The sequence below is a fragment of the Salmo trutta genome, chromosome 9, assembly GCF_901001165.1.
Source record: "Salmo trutta chromosome 9, fSalTru1.1, whole genome shotgun sequence".
Classification (NCBI taxonomy): Eukaryota; Metazoa; Chordata; class Actinopteri; order Salmoniformes; family Salmonidae; genus Salmo; species Salmo trutta.
The window spans coordinates 30,451,453-30,474,330 of record NC_042965.1 but is presented as its reverse complement, the minus strand read 5'-3'; the positions used below and the strand labels follow the sequence as shown (position 1 = coordinate 30,474,330).

The window sequence follows — 22,878 nt, the reverse complement described above, 5'->3', positions numbered from 1 at the left end:
GCTCCTCTCGTCTCGTCCCCTCCCCTCTGACAGCCTTGCGGTCAGAATAGACTGGCAGTCCCGGCTTTCTAATGAGTAGGATTCCTGCCGAAGTCCCATAAAAGGTGCTCACCATGTAAAACCTACACTCACACAGCCTAACAGTATTCTTCCTTGCCCTCTCCCTGTCTCCACCCCTGTAAAAAAATCCATGAGAAAGTCCCCAGTGTTTTCAGGGTGTGAGAATAAAAGTGTGCGGTTTAAAAGACTTTGGGTCCGGAGGCAGCTGTGAAATAGTAATGTACAACTGAGTAAAGGGAGACAGGCAGCCAGGAGAGTAGTGAATGAGTGGTGCTGCGGTGACAGTTGTATCTACAGATAGCCCACTTCTGCTGCTGTCCATTTGATTGTGGGACGCTTATTGCTGACAGGAGAGAGGCAAGCTGTCAAACACAAAAGGGTCTCACAGAGAAGCAGAAGTGCTAGTTTGATTCCTTTTTTTCTTTTTACATCAGTTGGCTGTTCAGTAAATGATCCATCTTGGCATAGCCCCGTCCATATTTATCCCCCTGTACAAGCTCAGTCCGCTCACTGCACCCCACAGCATCGGAAAGAAAAGTGAACAGAACTTACTAAGGCAGACATTATGCAGTTGTGATTGTCATGCCATTGGTATGTGTCAGAGTTGGTTGATTTAAATCTTTATGATTGACAAGGTCCCCTGGCTCATGGCCATTGTTCCCCTCGTCCATGGGCACAGCATCTGTGCCACGACAGACACCGCAGACCTCCCCATATGCAGTTAACCACCATGGCATTAATCTGCACTACCTGCCTTAACGTCCATCCACGATCCAGGAAGCTCCTCACCCGGCACCAACTAGTTGAATCAACGTTTCAATGAAATGAGGTTGAACCAACATGGAATAGACAATGAATTGACGTCTGTGCCCAGTGGGTCTACTCTTTGCTCAGGGTGAAAGCATTTGCCTGCCGCCTGCCCTCCGCCCAATGACTGGAAGCCGATAGGAGGAGAGCGAGGACCCTTTAAGAGGCAGTGTAAAAATGTACAGGCCTAATGAGGAAATAAGTGACTTATTGGCGGCACACTCATTGCCTTCATTAAGCCACATATTAATGACCATCTATCATGAGAGCGAGAGGAAGTGAGACTCTGGGTGCTTTATGGAGCGTGCATTGTCACCTCGTTCCATTTATCTGTTACCTTTGACTGCGGTAAGTGTGTAGGCATTAAGAAGAGGACAAGGATCATAGTTAGCTGTTTGCAGTGGGAAATGGACGTGAACCCTCAAACCAAAAGCATATACAGGGTTCACCAGGCCTTTTGAGTCAAGGCTTCCTGTTAATTAAATTATACCAGATGAAGTACACTGCATGGAGAAGAAGAATTTGTCAGTGCTACATCATTATATCACACCCTGGCCATTAAGTGTCTGCATGGATTTATATTCCACATAATAGTTTGATTAAAAACCATATTTAGACATATTTTTCTGCATTTTAAGTCCTAAGCAAGTCTCAAGTCTTAACCTTCGAGTCTTGAGTCAAGTCCCAAGTAATAATGGGCAAGTCTCAAGTAAAGTCCAAAGTTCCACAGCTCAGGTTGAGTTAAGTCACAAGTCCCTAATTTGGGGTTTCGAGTCCTCAAGTCAATGGTGTTTAATGCCAATTTTAATGCAATTTTTTATTTCCTGTTTTTATTACACTACTAGTACACTACATAATGAACTTGAGTGAAAGATCATGTTAGAAAGTTGTTTTTAATTACTTGTCATGATGTTGGCCTGTTGGGGGAGGTTTATGACCCCCCCCCCCCCCCCCCCCCCCCGTTTGTCTCTCTCTACTCTATAAGAGTTGACTCTTGAAAAGCCCTTTGTTAACATAGAGATTCTGGGAACATCAAAAGGTGGGAAACGGAACCATATTTCGGTAATCCAACCAGTTGAAAATATGTGTTGGTACTAAAGTCAGATCAGTTGGCGTCTGAGACATGATTACTGATGATAGGACGACATAAACTGTATCTTGGAAAATCTACACATTCTAGTTATCAGATTCACATGGAATTGTTGTGCAATTTAAATGTTTAAATATGAAACTATTTGTGAAAAGATGAAATGTAATTTTAGCTTCTTAATGAGAGAACGGTTTGTCATAAGAATACCGCTCTGCTCACTCAGAGGCCCCGCCCAAGTGAACAGACATGGGTTGTAAACTATGAAACACGCCGTTCTTTCACCACCATATAAACCCGTTGATGAAAATTCAACTTCCTGTTCCAAGGACGTGAGGACGAAGGTCCTACATTAAAAGGGCTCAGATAGTAACTTAACGAAATTAGCATCGAATTTCAATGTGAAGGTGACGACCTACATGCCGGAAGGATGAATTTCGACTATACCAGCCAGAATATAGCATGAGCTTAAAGTATGGCAACTTGGTATGAACTTTGAACTCTTATTCTCTAAAGAAGTGATACTTCCTAGCCGTTGCATTAGCGCAGCAACTGTGGACATGGGCTAGGAGAGGACAGACAGGGTATCTTTTCTACCACACAACGACGATACCAACAAGTAACCGTTTTACCACCAGACATTCTTCAAAGGACAACCCTGCCTTCCATCTACAACCAACCGATCGAAGCGCAGCTCTGAGTAAATATTTATTGCATTTTCATTTTCCAAATGGGCGGTTATTTAGAATGCATAAGATTCTGTATTTACGATAGAGTAGCTGCCTACGGCCCGATAGAGACACAAAATATTCTTGTTCCTCAGTCTTTCTTTGTGTAAGCAGCCGTAATATCTGTTCCGTCCGCTAGGGACCTTTTCCTTTATGACATAATTTGTAATCAATGTTTGATCCATTCTGTGTAGATGTAATTCTGTGTGATTATTTAGGTATTTAGTAAATAAATAATTAAACCAAATTTTGTATTGCTGATTGTTAGCCAGGGTTCGTGAAGAATTTACAACTTTCAGATGAGACTAAATAAGGTGACGATTAAATATTGACTGCTACTGATGTAAAAGATTACTAGGTCTTTAAGAGTTTATTCGGAAGATAACAGCTCTATAAACATTATTTCGTGGTGCCCCGACTTGCTAGTTAATTACATTTACCTGATTAGCTTAATCAGGTAATATTAATTACAGAGAAATTATTTTATAGAATAGCATGTCATATCACTTAATCCGGCATAGCCAAAGACACAACATACTGTAGAAAGGCCATACAAATGGCACCAATGACAATAATGGTGGGCTCTTAGGTTTACAATGCATTGCATTTACAAAATATAAAATTAGCCAAGAGTTATCACCCATTTGTGAGCGATGGGGCTGCAGTATGATTCCCCCATGGCTGAACACACGCTCCACAGGAGCACTTGATGCAGGCACTGCCAAGACCCTCATTTCCACTCAGAATAGTGAAGGAAAAGTGTTTCTGTTCATAGCCCTGAACCAAAGGTTGTTCTGTCCTTTGCAAATGTCAAGGCAGTGGCTGAGATGCTGGAGTGCCATATACTTCTCTTTTGTTGTCTTTTGCAATATGCTGCAAACAGCCCTGACTCCTCTCCCAGAGAACAGTCCTCAGTGGTGGTTGGATCCACATGTTGCCCAGTCTCTCGCAGAATTACATCTATATAGACAGAACAAATATAGACAGAAACAAAAGGTTAATCTTGCTATTAGTAGTGTACTATTTAAATTAAAATGCTGTTTAACTTAAATTAATTAGGCTAAGTATTAACTCTATTGGTAAACTTTTTATAATAAAAAGATACACACCTTTCATCATTTATCACCTCGTCCATCGCATCATCCACCAGAACATGATGTTGCAGCCACATCAGGGAAAAGGATGGATCTAGCACAACTGCTTTAAGATAGATATGGCCTGAGAAGGGCGCAATCTCCAGATGGGGTGGCCATCTTGACATTGATGAAGATTCCAATTAATCTCCTCTTCAGTGATGCTTAGAGACTTCGGACCAGGCCAGTAAGGTAGCTTCCTTGAGGTTTCTGTGTCTCCAGATGATTGTGTAGGGAAAGAATGCAATGAACCACTGCACTGATTGTGGCAACTTTCTCTCTTTGGGTAATACCTGTGTGTCACGTTCTGACCAGTGAAAAGGGTAATTTTGCCATAGTAGAATGGTCAGGGCGTGGCAGGGGGGTTGTTTTGTGTGTTTTGGGGTTTTTGGTTCTAGGGGAATTTGTTCTAGTTTTATATTTCTATGTTTCATTTTCCATGTTTGGCCGAGTATGGTTTCCAATCAGAGGCAGGTGTCTATTGTTGTCTCTGATTGGAGCCATACTTAGGCAGCCTGTTTTCCTTTGGGTTTTGTGGGTGGTTACTTTCCGTTTAGTTGTTGTACCTGACGGAACTGTTGAGCGTTTGTTATTTTGTTGTTTGAAGTGCATTCATTCAAATCTAAGATGAGCACTATACATGCTGCGCCTTGGTCTCTTCAATACGATGCTTGTGACAGAACCACCCACCACAAGAAGACCAAGCAGCGTGGGAGGAAGAGCGGGACCGAGCACTATGGCTCAGAGTCATGGACCTGGGAGGACATTCTAGATGGGGCAGGACCCTGGACAAGGCCGGGGGAGTATCGCCGTCCGAAATGGGAGATAGAGGCAGGGAAGGCAGAACGGCAATACTGGGAGGAACGGCTGGAACGGCAAGAGGAGGCTGAGAGGCAGCCCCCCAAAAATGGGGGGGGGGGGCATACGGGTAGTTTGGCTAGGTCAGGGGGGAGCCCTGACCTAACTTCCCGGGCGTACAGGAGAGAGCCGTGGAGCAAACCGGAGCCAAGAAAGGAGTCAAGCGCTGAGTTCGACGCGAGATTCCGGGAAATGGTATTGGCGGAGAGGGCACTGCGGAGCGGGCGTGCAGAGGGGCGAGAAATGCATTACGGGGTGATGTGCACTATCTCGCCCATCCGCACGCACAGTCCGGTGCGGTCGGTACGGGCTCCGCAGCGTTGCCAGGCGAGAGTTGGCCGTCAGCCATGAAGAAGTGCGCCGGCTCAACGCATCTGGCCGCCAGTGCGTCTCCTCGTCCCAGTTTATCCTGCGCCTGCTCTACGCACGGCAGCCCTCATTCCCCAGCACAGCCCAGTTTGCCCTGTGCCAGCGCTCCGCCCGTGCCAGGCTACAGTGACCATCCAGGCAGGACGGGGTGTGCCAGCCCTGAGCTCCAGACCTCCGGTGCGCCTCCACGGCCCAGTGTACCTTGTGCCTGCTCTGCGCACCCAGTCTCCTGTGCATCTCCCCAGTCTGGTGAGACCGGTTCCAGCTCCCCGTATGAAGCCTCCAGTAATGATCAACGGTAGCACCAATACAACCAGCCTGAAAACAATGACCAGTAGAAACTGCAGTCATTTTCATTATTCTTAGCAATGATTTAGGAATCCTTGTGAGTAAGTATTAGCTAGGTAGCCACTTGTTGTTCACCTATTGAAATTGAACTTCAGTTCATGAAAAGAAATAGCTAGACAGCTACTTAACCCTGTTTCCAAAAGCTAACGTTATAAGCAGCCAGCTAGCTTCATCTGGCTAGTGAGGCTCGACCGGACCGGGTAATGTGTTGTGAAGCTAGCCACAATAAGGATTAGTCACAATAGTGGAATTTGCGGTTTGCCTTCAAAATAAAAGTACCTCTGTGAAAGGGATGCAGAAGGTTACAATTGGTGGAATCATGCCATATTTAGACTAGATCATGTTAAACAAGGTTGGAATGTGAAGCAATGAAATGGGGTATCAGTCTACTCGGTGACACCCACAAATCACAACTGTGAAGAGTTTATGCAAATATTAGCATTGTAGCTCTATATTAGCATTGTAGCTCTTATCACGGGACTGTGACTGTGTGAAATCACCTCCCCAGTCAGCCTATTGTGTGTATTGACATTCATATGGCACTGTACAGCTTTACCTAAAGCCTGGGGATCAATTAAATGGGGTATCAGTCTACACAATACCCAAGATATTTTTTCCAAAAAGTGACGAAAGCTCTTGTGTTCAACGATGAACAGGGGTATGTTGCAATCCACAATAAGATGTGACATTATGGAATTAGTGATAGCTTTTTACTGTGGATGGTTTGTGTTGTACAGTTGCACAGAGCATGTCTCTATGAATTGGGAGATGTGTGGCTGCTGAGGGTCACAACTGATCTTCTTCCTCTTCTGGTATTCATCAAAGCTATAAAATACTATTTAGTCAATTGCTTTATATGACCATCACCATAATTGTTTGTTGAATTCATGAATGAACATAACGTTTAGGAAATTGATATAATTCAGTAGGTAATTGTCTGAATTTACAATCTTTTTTATGTTGTAGTAGTAGGCCTACATAGGGATGTTAAACAAAACAACAATATAAATGTGCTGTCCACTTTGGACACATGGTAAGGGGTGCCATTGCAAGCTATCTAGCTAACAATAGTAAGTTCCAGAACATTACCTCACGTTAGCTAGCTAGCTCACACAGCAATAATTAAATTCTTATCTCTCTTTATGGGACTTCATATGTCTGACAAAGTTTGAGGTTTTTGCAATTTCATCAGTAATTTTGGACCCACATATTTTACAAACTGAAGCCATTTTTTTCCTCACCACCACATAGTCTTTGAAACCGAATGCAACGATTTTTGGGAACCGATCCAGATGATGCCATGATGATTACAGACTCAGTCAACGTCTCTTTCAATTGACGAACTAGCGTCAGAGATACTATATATAATGATGAGATGGTCTCCTCCCTTGACATTGGGAGTTGTTGTCCCGAAGGCGGGAAGGCAGGCGGTCTGCTTATCGTTCTGCATGTCGCTGTAGTCACGCGTGGACAGATTTTGACGGGTGTGGACCCTCTCGCTTCGTCTCTTTTTCTCTGCTAACGTTGACAGATAGTTTGAGTGACATCGAGAAATGTCAGATTAGAGTCGAGTGTTTGCCCACTCCCACCCACTGGGTGCTCGTAGAGAGGTCTGTGGAGCTTGGTTGTCTAATATCAGAAGGTGATGGTAGAGGAGGTTAGAGAATGAGAGGAGTGTAATGCCCTTTCGGGATGGGGAATCTAAACAAGTCTCCCGGGTCTTTCGAGTCATACAGCTCAAGTCCAAGTTAGGTCACAAGTCATAGATGCTAAATTCGAAGTTGAGTGGCAACATTTGAGTCCACATATCTGTAAAAGGGGGATTCTCTATACACTTGTCAATGGTGGATGAAAAGGATTATGATCGTTTTGCCATAACTCACCATTCCAAAAAATGACCTGCAAACTAAGCTGAGGAGTGAAGGTAGGCTTCGTTTGACACAACCACAGACCGAGTAGTTCATTCATACTAGAAAGAGTTTAACTGAGGAAGACTACCCTCTATGAGGACACAGCTTGCAGTATCCATAGACACAACATGTACTTACTTCCCAACTTGTTGTGGTAGGATAAAGAGATAAAAGGCTGTGGGGGGATATCATAAGAGTGAATTTTGGGATCTTCCACTCATGTGCTGTATAATAATAGTTAATGATTTCGTCACATTGTGTTCTCTTTTCGGATGCTAGAAAAAAATGGCTGCCTGAAAAGGAGACAAGCAAAGGCATCAGTAACATAGAAATGAACAATCTGTCTGGAATCTATTTTACAGAGAATGTGTCATTATTGGCCCCCCTGCCTTTCAGGTTTGGAGTAAGGAATTAATTATACAGGTTGTATATCCCCTTCCCCCTCCAATCCACCTCCCGTAGCAGAAATAACATAATTTAATCTTCTTCTGCTTGAAACAATTTTCAATTTGTCACTCAATGATCTGGGAAGATTACGAGTTAGTCTCTTTTCTGCTTACCTGATTCTTTATTTCTCTGTCCGTCCTTCATACCTACATTGTCACTTGTTTTTTAAGGTCCTCTTCTAGGTCTGTTTAGGAAATCTATGGTCAAAAGCATTATTTATTTATGCATTGCGAAAATACATGCTTGGATTCATTCATGTACTCAACAACATAACAATGTGAAAGAAGACTGAAAAATATGAACAGTAAAAAAAAACAGCAGTGGAAGAATTTTTTTTTTTTCAAGCTTTTTGAACACGACAGAATGGAATAGAACAGAATAGTTACATACTTGTTTTGCTGAGAGTTTACTCTTATACTTCAATGCATTCATTTCTTTGTCAAAACTAAGGCAACCTATACATTTGTATTTTTCCATTTATAAAAGACCTATTTAGTGCTCAAGGCCTTTATGACTGCAGTCAATAACGACAGAATTGTCTCGCCAAACTGTGCGTGACAAATCGTGAGAATGTTGTCAAAAAGACCTTGCAAAATCTCCAAATGTCCAGGGTAATTTCTGAAAGTATGAACCCCAATCTGGCCTTATGTATTGAGTCCTGTACTCCAAAGTTTGGGTGTATGTTTACACTATAATCTGTTTTTTTGGTGAGTGCACCTTAGCATTCATTGATTTGTCTGTTAGACATGACCACATTTGTGGGAGGTGGTGGTAGAAAGTGGGGCTGGGTGATTAGATTTCAGTGGACAAAATTGGATTTGATGGTGGGACATAATAGCTTTCATGGGCTTTTACAGTACAGCTCTGAATGGTTTAACCATATTGTCCTTGATGGGATTGAGGTTTCATTCTGGGATTTTCTCAGCGATGACGTCCTGTTCCTCCTTATTGTTCTTGGCCCAGGAGTAGAGGGCTGTCCTGAACTAGAGGCTTCACATGAAGAGTCCAGAACTTAACCCAAAATGACACCCTATTCCCTTTATAGTCCATAGGACCCTGGTCAAGAGTACTGCACTATAAAGGGAATACTGTGAAGGGGATACAGTATGGAGCCATTTGGGAATGCATCCAAGATCTGTCTTGAACTAAAATCCCATCTAATATTGTGTAGCCTTGTTGTTAGATCAATGTTTCCCTCCCTCTCTATTAAATCAATGAGGTACTCTATGGTAGAATGACTGTCAAACCTGTGCCAGCTGCTTTCTGAACTGACTTGAAGGAATAACCTGATATGAATTGTGCTAAAGTAGGGACATATTGGGCATTTTGGCATCTTCACAAAGACATTCTTTGCACAAAGAGGAGGGTTTGCGGCGGAGATAAGATGCAGTCAGGCTCAACAGTCACAGTACGGGTAATCAGTCCTCTCCCAATGCCTCTGCTTGGTGGTCTATTCTGATTACATTCATCGGCAAATTGCTCTGAAAAGACTGATTTCGGGCTAGAGTGGAAGAGAATTGCTTAAATTGTTCTCCTTGTATTCTTCTTTTCTGACCATGTTAACTTGTGAAGAATGAGAAACGTTGTCACTGCGCAGAGAATTACAGATTTTCAATATGAACATGGGGAGAATAGTGAATCCAAAGTATTGCCTCTGTATGTGAAAGATCAATTGTTCCTATAGTTAACAGTGACACTTTTTTGCCTCTTTGAGAAACTATTTTTCCAGGCATCATTTAATTCTAGGACACATAATAGAAGAGTAGTTTGAATTACTTTCCTTTAGCTCAAAATGTTAGCAAAAAGCTTAACATATCTATCAGCGCTGGGTTTTGTTTTGAATATCAGTCATGGTCACCCAGAACACTGCATTGGTTGCTCTTTTTGAAGATTTAGGCTGCATATCAATAAAGCACCTTGTGACAACTGCTGATCTGAAAAAGGCTTAGTTAAATAAATGTATTTGATTGGTTAGTTCCATCAATCAATCTGTCATTCTCTTTGCAGGAGCCACAGGTGACATCCTGCCAGACTCCCTACCGTCAGTCCCAGGTACCCTGCCTCACTTCATGAAGGAGCCAGAAGATGCCTACATCATCAAGAGCAACCCGATCAAGCTGCTCTGTCGGGCTGTGCCCGCCCTGCAGATCTTCTTCAAGTGTAATGGAGAATGGGTGCACCAGAATGAACATGTGTCCCGGGAGTACATGGATCAGAACACTGGTAAGAATCCATAGAGATCCTATAATCCAAGGGTATTCAAATCCTACCCTGGAGGTCTGGACTGGAGTACTGCTGGTTTTCTGTTACCTGATAATTAATTGCACCTATATTGTGTCCCAGGTCTAAATTGGTCCCTGATTAGAGGGGAAGAATGAAAAAAAGCAGTGGAACTGGCTTCTAGGTCCAGACTTGAATTTGAGGGCTATAATCCCATAGATATGCTATTTTCTGTAGTTCTATGTAATGTAATATTTACTCTGTGTAAGATGCATCATTTCTATCACCTCCCAGTCTAACTACTGCATAGTGAGAGGGCATCTGGATTCACTGTGACCATGTGTGGGATCATGGGCTTGCAAACAGCACCGCATATTTGTTTGGGGAAAATAAGTTCTGACATTTTGTGATTTAAGATAATCTTCAACTTGATACAGTAAGGTACATTTAGCTAACATATTGTTACTACAGATACTTTTCAGTCTATAGGCAGTTGTCTTTTTTAAAGTTTCCAAAGACAGTTAAAGTTAAGCAACAATTAGGCTGATATCCGAAAACATTTGAATATATTTTTTACTACATAATTCTATCCGTCACCCGAAATCGGAAAAAAAAACACTCCAACTTGCCCTCATAATGTCAACAGGTAATTTGTGAAGTTGTGTTGAAGTTATCATGTAGTGTGATATAAAGGAGATGGTATATTCAGCCCAATTAAACCCCATCAGGCTGATGTCAGAGAGGGACGTGCAGAACAGACTAGGTATGTGTCACAAATGGCACCCTATTTCCTATATAGTGCACTACTTTTGACCAGGGCCCATAGTGCACTATGTAGGGAATAGGGTGCAATTTTGGATGCACCCTATAGAGCAGGTTGTGTTGATTAGAAGCCTTCACTTTAGTTCTGTTTCCTGAAGGGCTTTCTGGGAGAACACAACTGATGTGACACCTCGTCTGGAATGTGCTCTGATTAGTGGCTTCTCAAAAGCGGAAGGAATCTTTCTGGTATTCATGAAGGTCCCTCTGCAGGAAAGCCTGTTTAATTGCTTCTGGGAGTTCATTATTGTGTGATTGCTGTTCTGTGAAATTGTTGTGTGACTGATAATGGGGGAAATGAAAGTCAGAACTTTGATTATTTTTGCTCTGTGTGAGTCAGGAAGTACATGGGAAAAGTATTAGGGAAAAGTTCACTGTTCTGGTTTTATGCTACGTCCAATGGTTGTTAACAAGAGGCGAGCTAATTCATTTATTTCAGAGATCAGAATGGAGCATTATCTAACAACAACAACAACAAGTGAAGTGCCTGATATTCTGTTCTAAGTGGTAGGAGGGCTGTGAGCCAAAAATACAGTTGAAGTCGGAAGTTTACATACACCTTAGCCAAATACATTTCAACTCAGTTTTTCACAAATCCTGACATTTAATCCTAGTAAAAATGCCCTGTCTTAGGTCAGTTAGGATCACCACATTATTTTAAGAATGTAAAATGTCAGAATAATAGTAGAGAGAATTATTTATTTCAGATTGTATTTCTTTCATCACATTCCCAGTGGGTCAGAAGTTCACATACACTCAATTAGTATTTTGTAGCATTGCCTTTAAATTGTTTAACTTGGGTCAAACGTTTCGGGTAGCCTTCCACAAGCTTCCCACAATAAGTTGGGTGAATTTTGGCCCATTCCTCCTGACAGAGCTGGTTTTACTGAGTCAGGTTTGTAGGTCTCCTTGCTCACACATGCTTTTTCAGTTCTGCCCTCAAATGTTCTATAGGATTGAGGTCAGGGCTTTGTGATGGCCACTCCAATACCTTGACTTTGTTGTCCTTAAGCCATTTTGCCACAACTTTGGAAGTATGCTTGGGGTCATTGTTCATTTGGAAGACCCATTTGCAACCAAGCTTTAACTTCCTGACTGATGCCTTGAGATGTTGCTTCAATATATCCACATCCTTTTTTGTCCTCATGATGCCATCAATTTTGTGAAGTGCACCAGTCCCTCCTGCAGCAAAGCACCCCCACAACATGATGCTGCCACCCCCGTGCTTCACGGTTGGGATGGTGTTCTTCGGCTTGCAAGCCTCACCCTTTTTCGCCAAACATAATAATGGTCATTATGGCCAAACAGTTCTATTTTTGCTTCATCAGACCAGAGGACATTTCTCCAAAATGTACGATATTTGTCTTCATGTGAGGTTGCAAACCGTAGTCTGGCTTTTTTTATGGCGGTTTTGGAGCAGTGGCTTCTTCCTTTCTGAGCGGCCTTTCAGGTTATGTCGCTATAGGACTCGTTTTACTGTGGATGTAGATACTTTTGTACCTGTTTCCTCCAGCATCTTCACAAGGTCCTTTGCTGTTGTTCTGGGATTGATTTGCACTTTTTGCACCAAAGTACATTCATCTCTAGGAGACAGAACGCTTCTCCTTCCTGAGCGGTATGACGGCTGCGTGGTCCCATGGTGTTTATACTTGCTTAATATTGTTTGCACAGATGAACGTGGTATCTTCAGGCGTTTGGAAATTGCTCCCAAGGATGAACCAAACTTGTGGAGGTCTACAATTTTTTTCTGAGGTCTTGGCTGATTTCTGTTGATTTTCCTATGATGTCAAGCAAAGAGGCACTAAGTTTGAAGTTAGGCCTTGAAATACATCCACAGGTACACCTCCAATTGACTCAAATTACAGTAAAACATGCCTATCAGAAGCTTCTAAAGCCATGACATCATTTTCTGGAATTTTCCATGCTGTTTAAAGGCACAGTCAACTTAGTGTATGTAAACTTCTGACCCACTGGAATTGTGATACAGTGAATTATAAGTGAAATAATCTGTTTGTAAATAATTGTGTCATGCACAAAGTAGATGTCTTAACCGACTTGCCAAAACAATAGTTTGTTAACAAGACATTTGTGGAGTGGTTGAAAAACGAGTTTGACTCCAGTGTTTGTAAACGTCCGACTTCAACTGTATGTTGCTAAATGAGGAATTATTGTCATCAAATTCAATTATTTCGTTTTTTAAATGGATACCATGAGCACCAAACCAAGCACTGTATTTTAATGATTGTATGTAAATTACCAAAAGAATGCAAATGGCACCCATTGCACTGGGATTGGAGGAAAAAGCTTGTTGTAATGAGAGGTTAAATATCTGTATATGTAGAGGGTCTGACAACCTATTGACCAATTAATGTCTGTTAACTCTACAATAAAGTTCCTCGCTAAACCCATGGGGTAATTCGTTGTCATGTTAACAGTACCATAATGGCTCGTATTGCTTATTTCATAAGGTTAGAAACTTGATATTATCCTTTTAATTTCATAGTGTCAACGTGTTGTTTTCCTACTGTAAAGGAAGTATGGTCTTTGAACCCTGAGTAGGTCAGGTCTGATGTAGGATTTGAAAGCAGTTTTGTATTCATTAACTCGGTTCATACTTGTTCAGCTCATCTGCATTCTCAAGTGGATAACCGTCTGCTCGTTGAGCTCCCTCCAGACGGAGCCACCGCCTCCCCACATGGTACTTAACCTAACACATTATCTACACTCTCACTACGCAATTTCACAGATTCTGATTCAAGAACGCCCGGTGTTAAAAAAGAAAAGTTCATCCTTTTTACCTCGCTCTGCCTTTAAGCTATATCCGGGGAACAATTATTAACTTTTTTACCATATCCTGCACTTAACCGCCTGCGGTGTTGCCTTGCCTAGGCTGTAAAACCAACGGGTTCTGCATCAGAAGGAGACCCGAGTGGATTTGCAATTAAAAGAGCCTGGCTGAGATTGTCCTGTCCTCACCTCTCGCCCGGCATGCTGCATAGCCTGCTAGCTTTATATCAGCACTAAACTCATAACTACCATTGATAACAACATGCTCAACATTGCTTTGTCCTGCCTTGGTAATGGACAGCCAAATTGTGTATTGGATTAGGCCAAGCTAATCAAAGCAGCAGATCTATGATGAATTGGATGTTATTGATTAGGACATGGGCCTTCAATGCCACCAAGAGCACCATGATGATAACATCTCTTATTTACCAAACAGGCTGATGAATCACAGCCACAGATAAGAGGCGCTACAATGCCCTTGAGTTAACCAGACTGAGGCACAGGGAGGAGGGAGGAGAGAGGAGAGCTCAGAGGAGGAGAGGAGAGGAGGAGGGGAGAAGGAGCGGAATGGAGAGAGGAGAGAGGAATGGGGGAGTGGAGAGCGGAGAGGGCAGGGGAGGGGTGAGGACAGTGGAGGGGAGAAGCTCAGATTTGGTCACAGACTAAAGACAGCCAGTGAGTTGAAGTAGTAAGCTGAGAATGTACTGTCACTAAGTGCTGCTCATGGAACTTTTCCTTTCTATTAACCTTCCTACCTCTTACGAAAATCAACTTATCTGGCACAATTTGTCCATGATTAAATGTCTATGGTAATATCAGCAGCAATGAGAATTCAGTTCAGACTGCACTGGTGTTTTAAACCATGGTATGGAGTGTGTTGACTAGAGATAACCACAGACAGCTGTGCTGAGGCCTCTGGGATGAGGCAGGGTATTGTCAACCTGTCAGTAATTGATTTTTTGATAGGGTCAACATGCCTATATATAATTGAACAGCGGAGAGATTACTGGGAAAAGCATGTCACAGTGGCCTCCGATTTACATCGAGTGCTGCAAGCGATAACGTGTTCTTATAGGTTTAAAATGGATAAATGATTGGATTGGCGTGCTCTCTCCATATTTACATGAGCCTTTTGCTTAGTTCCCTATATTAATTCCCTATTTTTGTCAATGGCTTACCACTAAGAGTGGAGAACATTGTCGTCTTGAAGACCTTACTGCCTCAATGAATTGGGGAAATGCGCACCGGGTTCCGTGTCAGGGAAATATTGGTCCCCAGGGTGTTTGTTTGGTGGAAACTGGTCCACTCCCTCCCATATGTCTGAGACTAGCGAATCATCACTTGTCTCACAGAGTTACTTGTCTCACATATTCCCAAATGGCACCCTGCTCAAAAGTAGTGCACTATATAGACAATAGGGTGCTCCTGAGTGGCGCAGCTTTCTAAGGCACTGCATCTCAGTGCAAGAGGTGTCACTACAGTCCCTGGTTTGAATCCAGGCTGTATCACATCCGGCTGTGATTGGGAGTCCCATAGGGCGACGCACAATTGGCCCAGCGTCGTCCGGGTTTGGCTGGGGTAGGCTGTCATTGTAAATAAGAATTTGTTCTTAACTGACTTGCCTAGTTAAATAAAGGTTAAATAAAACATAAATATTTGGGACACCGTCACAGGCACTTTGTACTGGAAGAGGGAGGGATCTACAAGAAGGACATATCCTCAATACTGATTAGTTAAAGCAGCCTGTGTAGCTATGTATACAAATTCATTACAAATGAAAAGCTGAAATGTCTTGAGTCAATAAGTGAACATTTGCTTATCAAGTCACATGATAAGATGCATGGACTCACTCTGTGTGCAATACTAGTGTTTAACATGATTTTTGAATGACTACCTCTTCGCTGTACTCCGCACATACAATTATCTGTGAGGTCCCTCGGTCGAGAAATTCATTTCAAACAAAGATTAAACCACAAAGACCAGGGAGGTTTTCCAATGCCTCGCAAAGAAGGGCACCTATTGGTAGATGGGTAAAAACAAAAAAGCAACCATTGAATATCCCTTTGAGCATGGTGAAGTTATTATTAGGCTTTGGATGGTGTATCAATACACCCAGTCACTACAAATATACAGGCGTCCTTCCTAACTCGGTTGCCGGAGAGGAAGGAAACTGCTCAGCGATTTCACCATGAAGCCAATGGTGACTTTAAAACAGTTACAGAGTTTAATGGCTGTGATAGAAGAAAACTGAGGATGGATCAACAACATTGTAGTTACTCCGCAATACTTACCTAAATGACAGAGTGAAAAGAAGGAAGCCTGTACAGAATAAAAATATTCCTGTTTGCAATAAGGTACTGGAGTAAAACTTCAAAACATTTGGAAAATAAATTAACTTTATGTCCTGAATACAAAGTGTTATGTTTGGGGCAAATCCAACACATCAATGAGTATTGTACCTACCACTCTTCATATTTTCAAGTATGGTGGTGGCTGCATCATGTTATAGGTATGCTTGTCATTGGCAAGGATTAGGGAGCTTTTGTTGTTGATAGAAAGAAACGGAATAGAGCTACGCACAGGCAAAATCCTGGAGATAAACCTGGTTCATTCTGCTTTCCAACAGACACTGGGAGATGAATTCACCTTTCAGCAGGACAATAACCTAAAACACAAGGCCAAATCTACACTGACATTGCTTACCAAGATGACATTGAATGTTCCAGAGTGGCCTAGTTAAATTTGACTTAAATTTACTTAAGTTTATGGCAAAACCTTAAAATGTCTGTCTAGCAATGATCTACAACCAACTTTACAGAGCTTTGTTAAAAAAAAGAGAATTGTTAAAATAATAATGTGCAAATGTTGTACAATCCAGGTCTGTTAAGCTCTTAGAGACTTACGGAGAAAGACACACAGCTGTAATTGCTGTAAAAGGTGATTCATACATGTATTGACTCAGGGGTGTGAGTATTTGTGTAAATGAGATATTTCTGTATTTCATTGCCAATAAATGTTCTTTCTAAAACATGTTTTCACTTTGTCATTATGGGGCATTGTGTGTGATCACATTTTAATTCCAGCTGTAATACAACAAAATGTGGAATAAGTCAAGGGGTATGAATACTTTCTGATGGCACTGTAAGTATTTATGATGTTATGGATGGACTGCTCTTTTGTATTTGTATTTATTAAGTATCCCTGTTAGCTGTTGCCAAGGCAGCAGCTACTCTTCCTAGGGTCCAGCAACATTAAGGCATACAATTTAAAATATTACATGACATTACATTTCATAACACTTTTCACAACACAATAAGTGTGTTCCCTCAGGCCACTACTCTACAATCACATATCTACAATACAACATCCATGTGTATGTGTGTATAGAGTGCGTATCTTATCATGTGTGTGGCTGTGTCTGTGTGTGTCTCTTAACAGTCCCCTCTGTTCCATAATATGTATTTGTATCAGTTTTCTTTTACCGATTCTACTGCTTGTATCAGTTACCTGATGTGGAATAGAGTTCCATGATGCTGTTAAGATCTATGCTTCCCACTACCATCTTTTTTGTTTTTAATTAAGCTAGAAACCTTAGTTGCTACATTAATTATTTTACTTATAAATTAATTATACCCATTGATTCTTGAAGAATATAACTTATTAACTGTCATACCGCCATCAAAACCCTAAATATAACCTTGTTTTACTCCAATGTTTGTAAACAATGTAAATCTAAACAAACACTTTATGGCCTGCACATGGTTAAAACTATAATTTTGATATCATGGATGGTCAGTCCTTGCATCCATAGTTCTGTCTATGAATGGTTACATTTTACCAAAACAGAGGCAGGGTGTCTGCTTTGTTATTGTTTAAATGAAAGATTCTAGCTTTAACCTAGTTTAAATGTCCTTCCTTATCAGGTGTAAATAGTCGATATGCTGAAGGGAATCACACACAAATGGGCCCCATATAGACCCATATATTCCATTAGGATTCAATGCCCACGGATTGGAGAAAAATCACTGACCTTTCTTGTTGAGTCTGTGCATAGTGAATGTTATCGTTGGTGAGCAGTGAACAGACAAAGTCGTTGCTGTCTCCTACATAGATTGGAGGCACATGGAGAGTGGCAGGTCCTGGCTGGCCTGGGCACGATGGGGGAAGAGAGGCCTGAGAATAGCAGATAAACAACCCCGGTGGTCACACAGACACACACACCTGCCAGGAAACCCGGCTGTGTCTAATTCCCTGACCATGTTACCTTCCCTCTGTCCTTGTTCACTTCCCTTCATGGAACTCACTGAGACAACTGGTTTGGTGTAAGCAATAGCTCGGCTAGCACCTAGTTTTACACCATATTAGTTTCACATAATATCCAGTCTTGTCAGATCAGTGAAAGAGTGTAAATGAGGGCAGATGGAAGGGAGCAAATTTCTTGAATGAGACACAGGAGAGTCCAGGGGAACAACAGCATACAGGCAGCATACAGGCAGCAAACAGGCAGCATACACGCTGCAAACATTCAGTGACACTATGCTTCCCCCTCAGCAGGGGCCTTAGCCTCACCACACACTCAACCCTCCTATATCATGAATGCTTTTGCCACTCTGTAATGTCCACTAAAGCGAGGATTAATGTTATCTTTGTCCAATGGTTCCTTCGTGACTCTGTTAATGGGGTTGTTAACTGAATGTGCCCAGACAATACAATACACCTCACACACATACTGTACCTGTATATCAAAGGCTCCTTAGAGGGGGGAAATACATTTTATTTGGTCTTACCTCAGGTTTCAGTTAGTCCGGTGCCGATGGGTTGTGTTGTAAATGTCTACTTTTTTTATCACAGAAAAAGGAGCTATACCTTTTTTGTTTGGATTACTATTCTGTTTTGACTTCCATGTCAGGCAATACTGGGTGTATTGGGGTCTGTGTTATATGGAGAGGTCTGAAATTATTGACACCCTTTATAAAGATGAGCAAAAATGACTGTATAAAAGAAATAATTCAAATACTGAGATATATTATAATTAAAATAGTGCGCTATCCACTACTGATGTGCATGGTCAGAGTTCTATTTTCATGTCATTTGGACCAAAGCACCGGTTCCAATCCAAGTGCCAACTCAAACTTCATGCATTTGTTGGACGACTTGAAAATAGAGCTCTTCACCACACACACCTATAAAACCCTTCTTCCATCGCCAACAGACAACAGTATGACATTGCGTATCGCTTTCCTTATCTACGCACAGATGGAGACAAAACCCAATATGCAAACTTCTCTTCCAATATTTCCTGTATGGGTGGGTGAGGTTTTAGTTATCTTTCCCCTGTTGCAGTACAATGCCTTTTTTTATAGGTTTACTTACTAATTATTTCTGCTTATAATGCCGTTAGTGGTCTGTGTTTATTTTTCCAGACTTTTGATTTCATTTAAATGGGATATTATTTTGTTGAAGATGTATAGAAGAGACTTGGCTCTGTCAGTGTAGTTGGCTGTATTATTAAAGAGTTAAACAGTGAACATTGGGCCTATTTGATGTAGCAGACAAAGGCCTCGTCTGGATATACTGTAGCTGCCTCTCTCTGCAGCGGATAATAAAAGTGGTGCATTGTCAAGTAAATATGTCCCCAAATGCAGGTGAACATTCTGTAATTAAATATTTTGTCTAGTAGATATGTTCGTTAGTGTGTGTGTGTTCGTGTCTGTGGGCTGAGAATAAAGGGTATATGATTTCGTAATAGATGTTCTGTATTAATTATGCGATAAGTGCCTGTCATTGTTTTAGATGGGCCTTTTTTAGAGCAGTACCTGCCTTTTATGATCATCATTTATTTGTGGTGACATGACTGTGCTAATGCTGTTTCTCTCCTCAGCTGAGAGGTGTTTTGTCCTTAATTGCACTCAGTGTTCACATGTACCATAGCTGCCTTGGTAGACTGGGATACTCACTTGCACGCACCTCACACATCCACCCACCCACCTACACACACACAATCAACCCCACTGCAGTAAGTCAGAGCTCCTTAAAGTGCAACTGAATGCAAAAAATATAGACTCTGTGGTATTGATATTACTAAAACATTTATTCAAGTGCCAAAATGAAATAAAAAGTCTAAGTAAGATCATTTGTGTCATAAAGTCAGTATATTCTAAAACAGAGTTTTGTGAGATTTCTTTAACTGAGGTGACTTAAATGAGGGTTAGGTTTTGATTCAAATCCTGCCCACACGGGACCACTGCCTGGCACAGTCTAATCATGGCTGGCAGTAATCAAATCATCCTGATCACAGCTGCCCGGTGTGCTGCAGTGAAAGCTATCCAATTGCTCACCAGAATCAACCTACAACCCGCCCATTTATTTAGAGACAGTCTGGAGCGCCTTAGAAAACAATAGATACAAGACATTGTCGCAAATGTTATGTTGAAAGAATAAGAGTTTTTTCTAAACTGCTTGGTTTTTCTCCAACTAAAACATCCTCATGCACGTGAGCTAACCTTGGCATGACACACACAACTTTCATTCAAAGATGGCTACATTTAGAAAGCAGGAAATGCATTACGAGCGAAGCATGGGATTCCCTGACCAATCACGTTCACACTGTCAAGAGGGACAAAAAAACATTACTGCCTGGATACGATATAGAAAACATAACACACCCATATCAAGCCACACCCCCAAGACACATCTAGTTCTTGTTAATGAGCACCGGAAAAGCGCAGGTGGAATCGGTAAGTCGAGCCCCTCTTTAATGTGGCAGATATTGATGAAGGTTCAAATGATTGTGGTAAGATATGGTCAAATACATCACCATACTTCTCTCTGATTTGTGTGATCAACACTTATTGAAAGCAACAACATTTCCACACACCCGTTTTTAAAGCCAACCCTCCCTTGTGAACAACTTGAGCAGGAGACAGAAAGCATGGTGTTGACAGAGGCCAGTAACAGGCTCTGAGGGTGGGAGGATGTGTTAAAAGGGAATGCTCATTGGAGACACGCTAGCACACTGTGCAGGTGAAGTAGTGATGGCTAGTGCACTCCAGAGGACCTTTGACTTTGTACTAACCACCAACAAAGAGCCTTCCAGGGGATTCTGGAAGGGAAGTGTAGGTCAGGGCTTCTTTCCAACTGCACCACAGGGAGACCCAGGGAAGACCCAGACCTGCAGGAGAGTAGGAGGCAGGCATTGATGGGAATTGTAGTGGTTTGAAACACTACAGATAATTGTCTATGTAGAACATATTATGAAGAATAATCAGGTTTGAGCCAATGCAAGCCATGTGCCAGTATACAGATATATCCTTGTTCCAAATCTCACCTGTTTTTTCACGATGATCCAAGCCCTCTGAAATTGAAGTGGGATCCAGCCTCTTCCTATGCCATTCCTGTTGTCCAACTCAATAAGCTGAGCCATGGCAAGGCAACAGAGCAAGGCCATAGGGAGAGCAGATTAGCCTTGCTTTGTCCCCTCCAACTAGGCTCACACCACCCTAACCTCCATTCTCATTTAAAAAAAGCTAATAGCCATGGCTTAAGTCTCTCTCTCTTTCTCTCTCTCTCTCTCTCTCTCTCTCTCTCTCTCTCTCTCTCTCTCTCTCTCTCTCTCTCTCTGAATAATTATGCCTTTTGGATGGCTTAGTCACTGGGAGAGCCACTTGGATAAAGAATAAAGCAGACTGGGGTGGAAGGAATCAGAGGTTTAGTTTAATAAGTCCTGTCAATGGTGTTCCGCCTGTAAACAAATAGGGGTGACAGATGACAGAGTGTCGAAACTCGGGTCTGTCTCTCAGGCACACCACCTGTCCCGGACGGTTAGTCCTCAAGGAAATGTGCCCCTCAGAGAGACGCCAGAGAGTGCAGGACCTGCCAGCTTCTATTAGCATATTGCTCACAGTGTTTCTTTTTTGGGGGGGGATTATGTGCAGTCATTAGTCATGATTTTCTCTCCTGTCTCTTCACCCCCACTCTGTCAATTGCCATATCTCTGCAGGGGAATTATGAATTATGTTTGTCTCACTAAGTGAAGTGCTGGTTGGCTGTAGTGGATTTTTTTTGTTCATCTCCAGAGTGGCATGCTCCACGTGTTCCAGTAGAATTCAAATTTGTTTGGAGGATAGCAGGGGACCGAGTTCCAACAACATTTTTGCTGTAAAATCTGTTTGGAGACTAACAGGCAGCTGAGGTTGTTTGTTAACATCATCCATACACTACTTTCCTCACAGCCTCAACATAATGCAGGCTAGCTGATTTAGTTCTGAGTGGCATGATTGTTCCTATACATACAGCTGACCTTTAAATATGTATCTTGTTCTGTATCTTCAAGCAACAGCATTAATCTAGGGACATGTTCCTGCTGCTATTCAGTGTGGTATTTAATTATTATGTATTCAAAAGTCTGAAATGCAGTACATGGTGTGCTGGTGTGACTGCCAACGAGCATGTTAGATTAGGCTGCATTTATTGTTGTGTGCAGGAGAGGAAACCCAGAGGAGAGGACAGGGTGCTGAGAGACTAGGGTTATGTCCCAAATGGCACCCTATTGCCTAGTGCACTGTATAGTTCACCAGGTAATAGCCCATACCGCCCTCGTCAAAAGTAGTGCACTGTGTAGGAAATAGGGCGCCATTTGGCACGCAGCCTAGATTGGTATTTTTCTGTCCCAAGCCTCACACGTTACATCTTTTCTCTAATCCTGTGTTTGGGAGGGCTGCAGGCTATGGAGGCTCTGAAAAGGAGGAAAGAAAACACATGACAGGTCCCTAAGCCCATGGCTCAGATTAAAAATGGAAGCCTTTATCAATACAGAACTATATAACAGGTCTGCAAAGATTTCAGCTGGGGAGGTTTATGTTGCGACACTAAGAGGATTTCATAGGGAGACTCCATTGGTACGGACATGCTTTAATGTGCTTGTTCTAAAAATGTGCTGGGTTTGAATTGTGCTTGCTATGCTTGTGTAACTATGGTTCATGCCAGGGGTACTCAACTCTTACCCTACGAGATCCGGAGCCTGCTGGTTTTCTGTTCTACCTGATAATAAATTGAAACCACCTGGTGTTCCAGGTCTAATGCTGTCCCTGATTAGAGGTGAACAATGAAAAAATGCAGTGGAACAAGCTTGGAGGTCCAGTTGAGTTTGAGGGGTTAATTCTCTGTGTTATTGTGTCAGGGTAACCTTTATTTATTTATCCCTTTTTTTGTGATATCCAATTGGTAGTTACAGTCTTGTCCAATCACTGCAACTGCTGTACGGACTCTGGAGAAGCAAAGGTCGAGAGCCATGCGTCCTCTGAAAC

At 42.1% G+C, this 22,878-nt stretch overlaps 1 protein-coding gene across 3 annotated transcripts in view; it reads left to right on the top strand.

Moving 5' to 3' along the window:
• Window positions 1-22,878, top strand: part of LOC115200389 (netrin receptor UNC5D) — a 235,570-nt gene that overhangs the window by 128,633 nt on the left and 84,059 nt on the right. For all 3 annotated transcript variants that reach the window (XM_029763422.1, XM_029763423.1, XM_029763421.1), the window contains exon 2: window positions 9,755-9,970. In XM_029763422.1, the coding sequence (XP_029619282.1) occupies window positions 9,755-9,970 (216 nt within the window). The remainder of the gene's footprint in view (window positions 1-9,754; window positions 9,971-22,878) is intronic.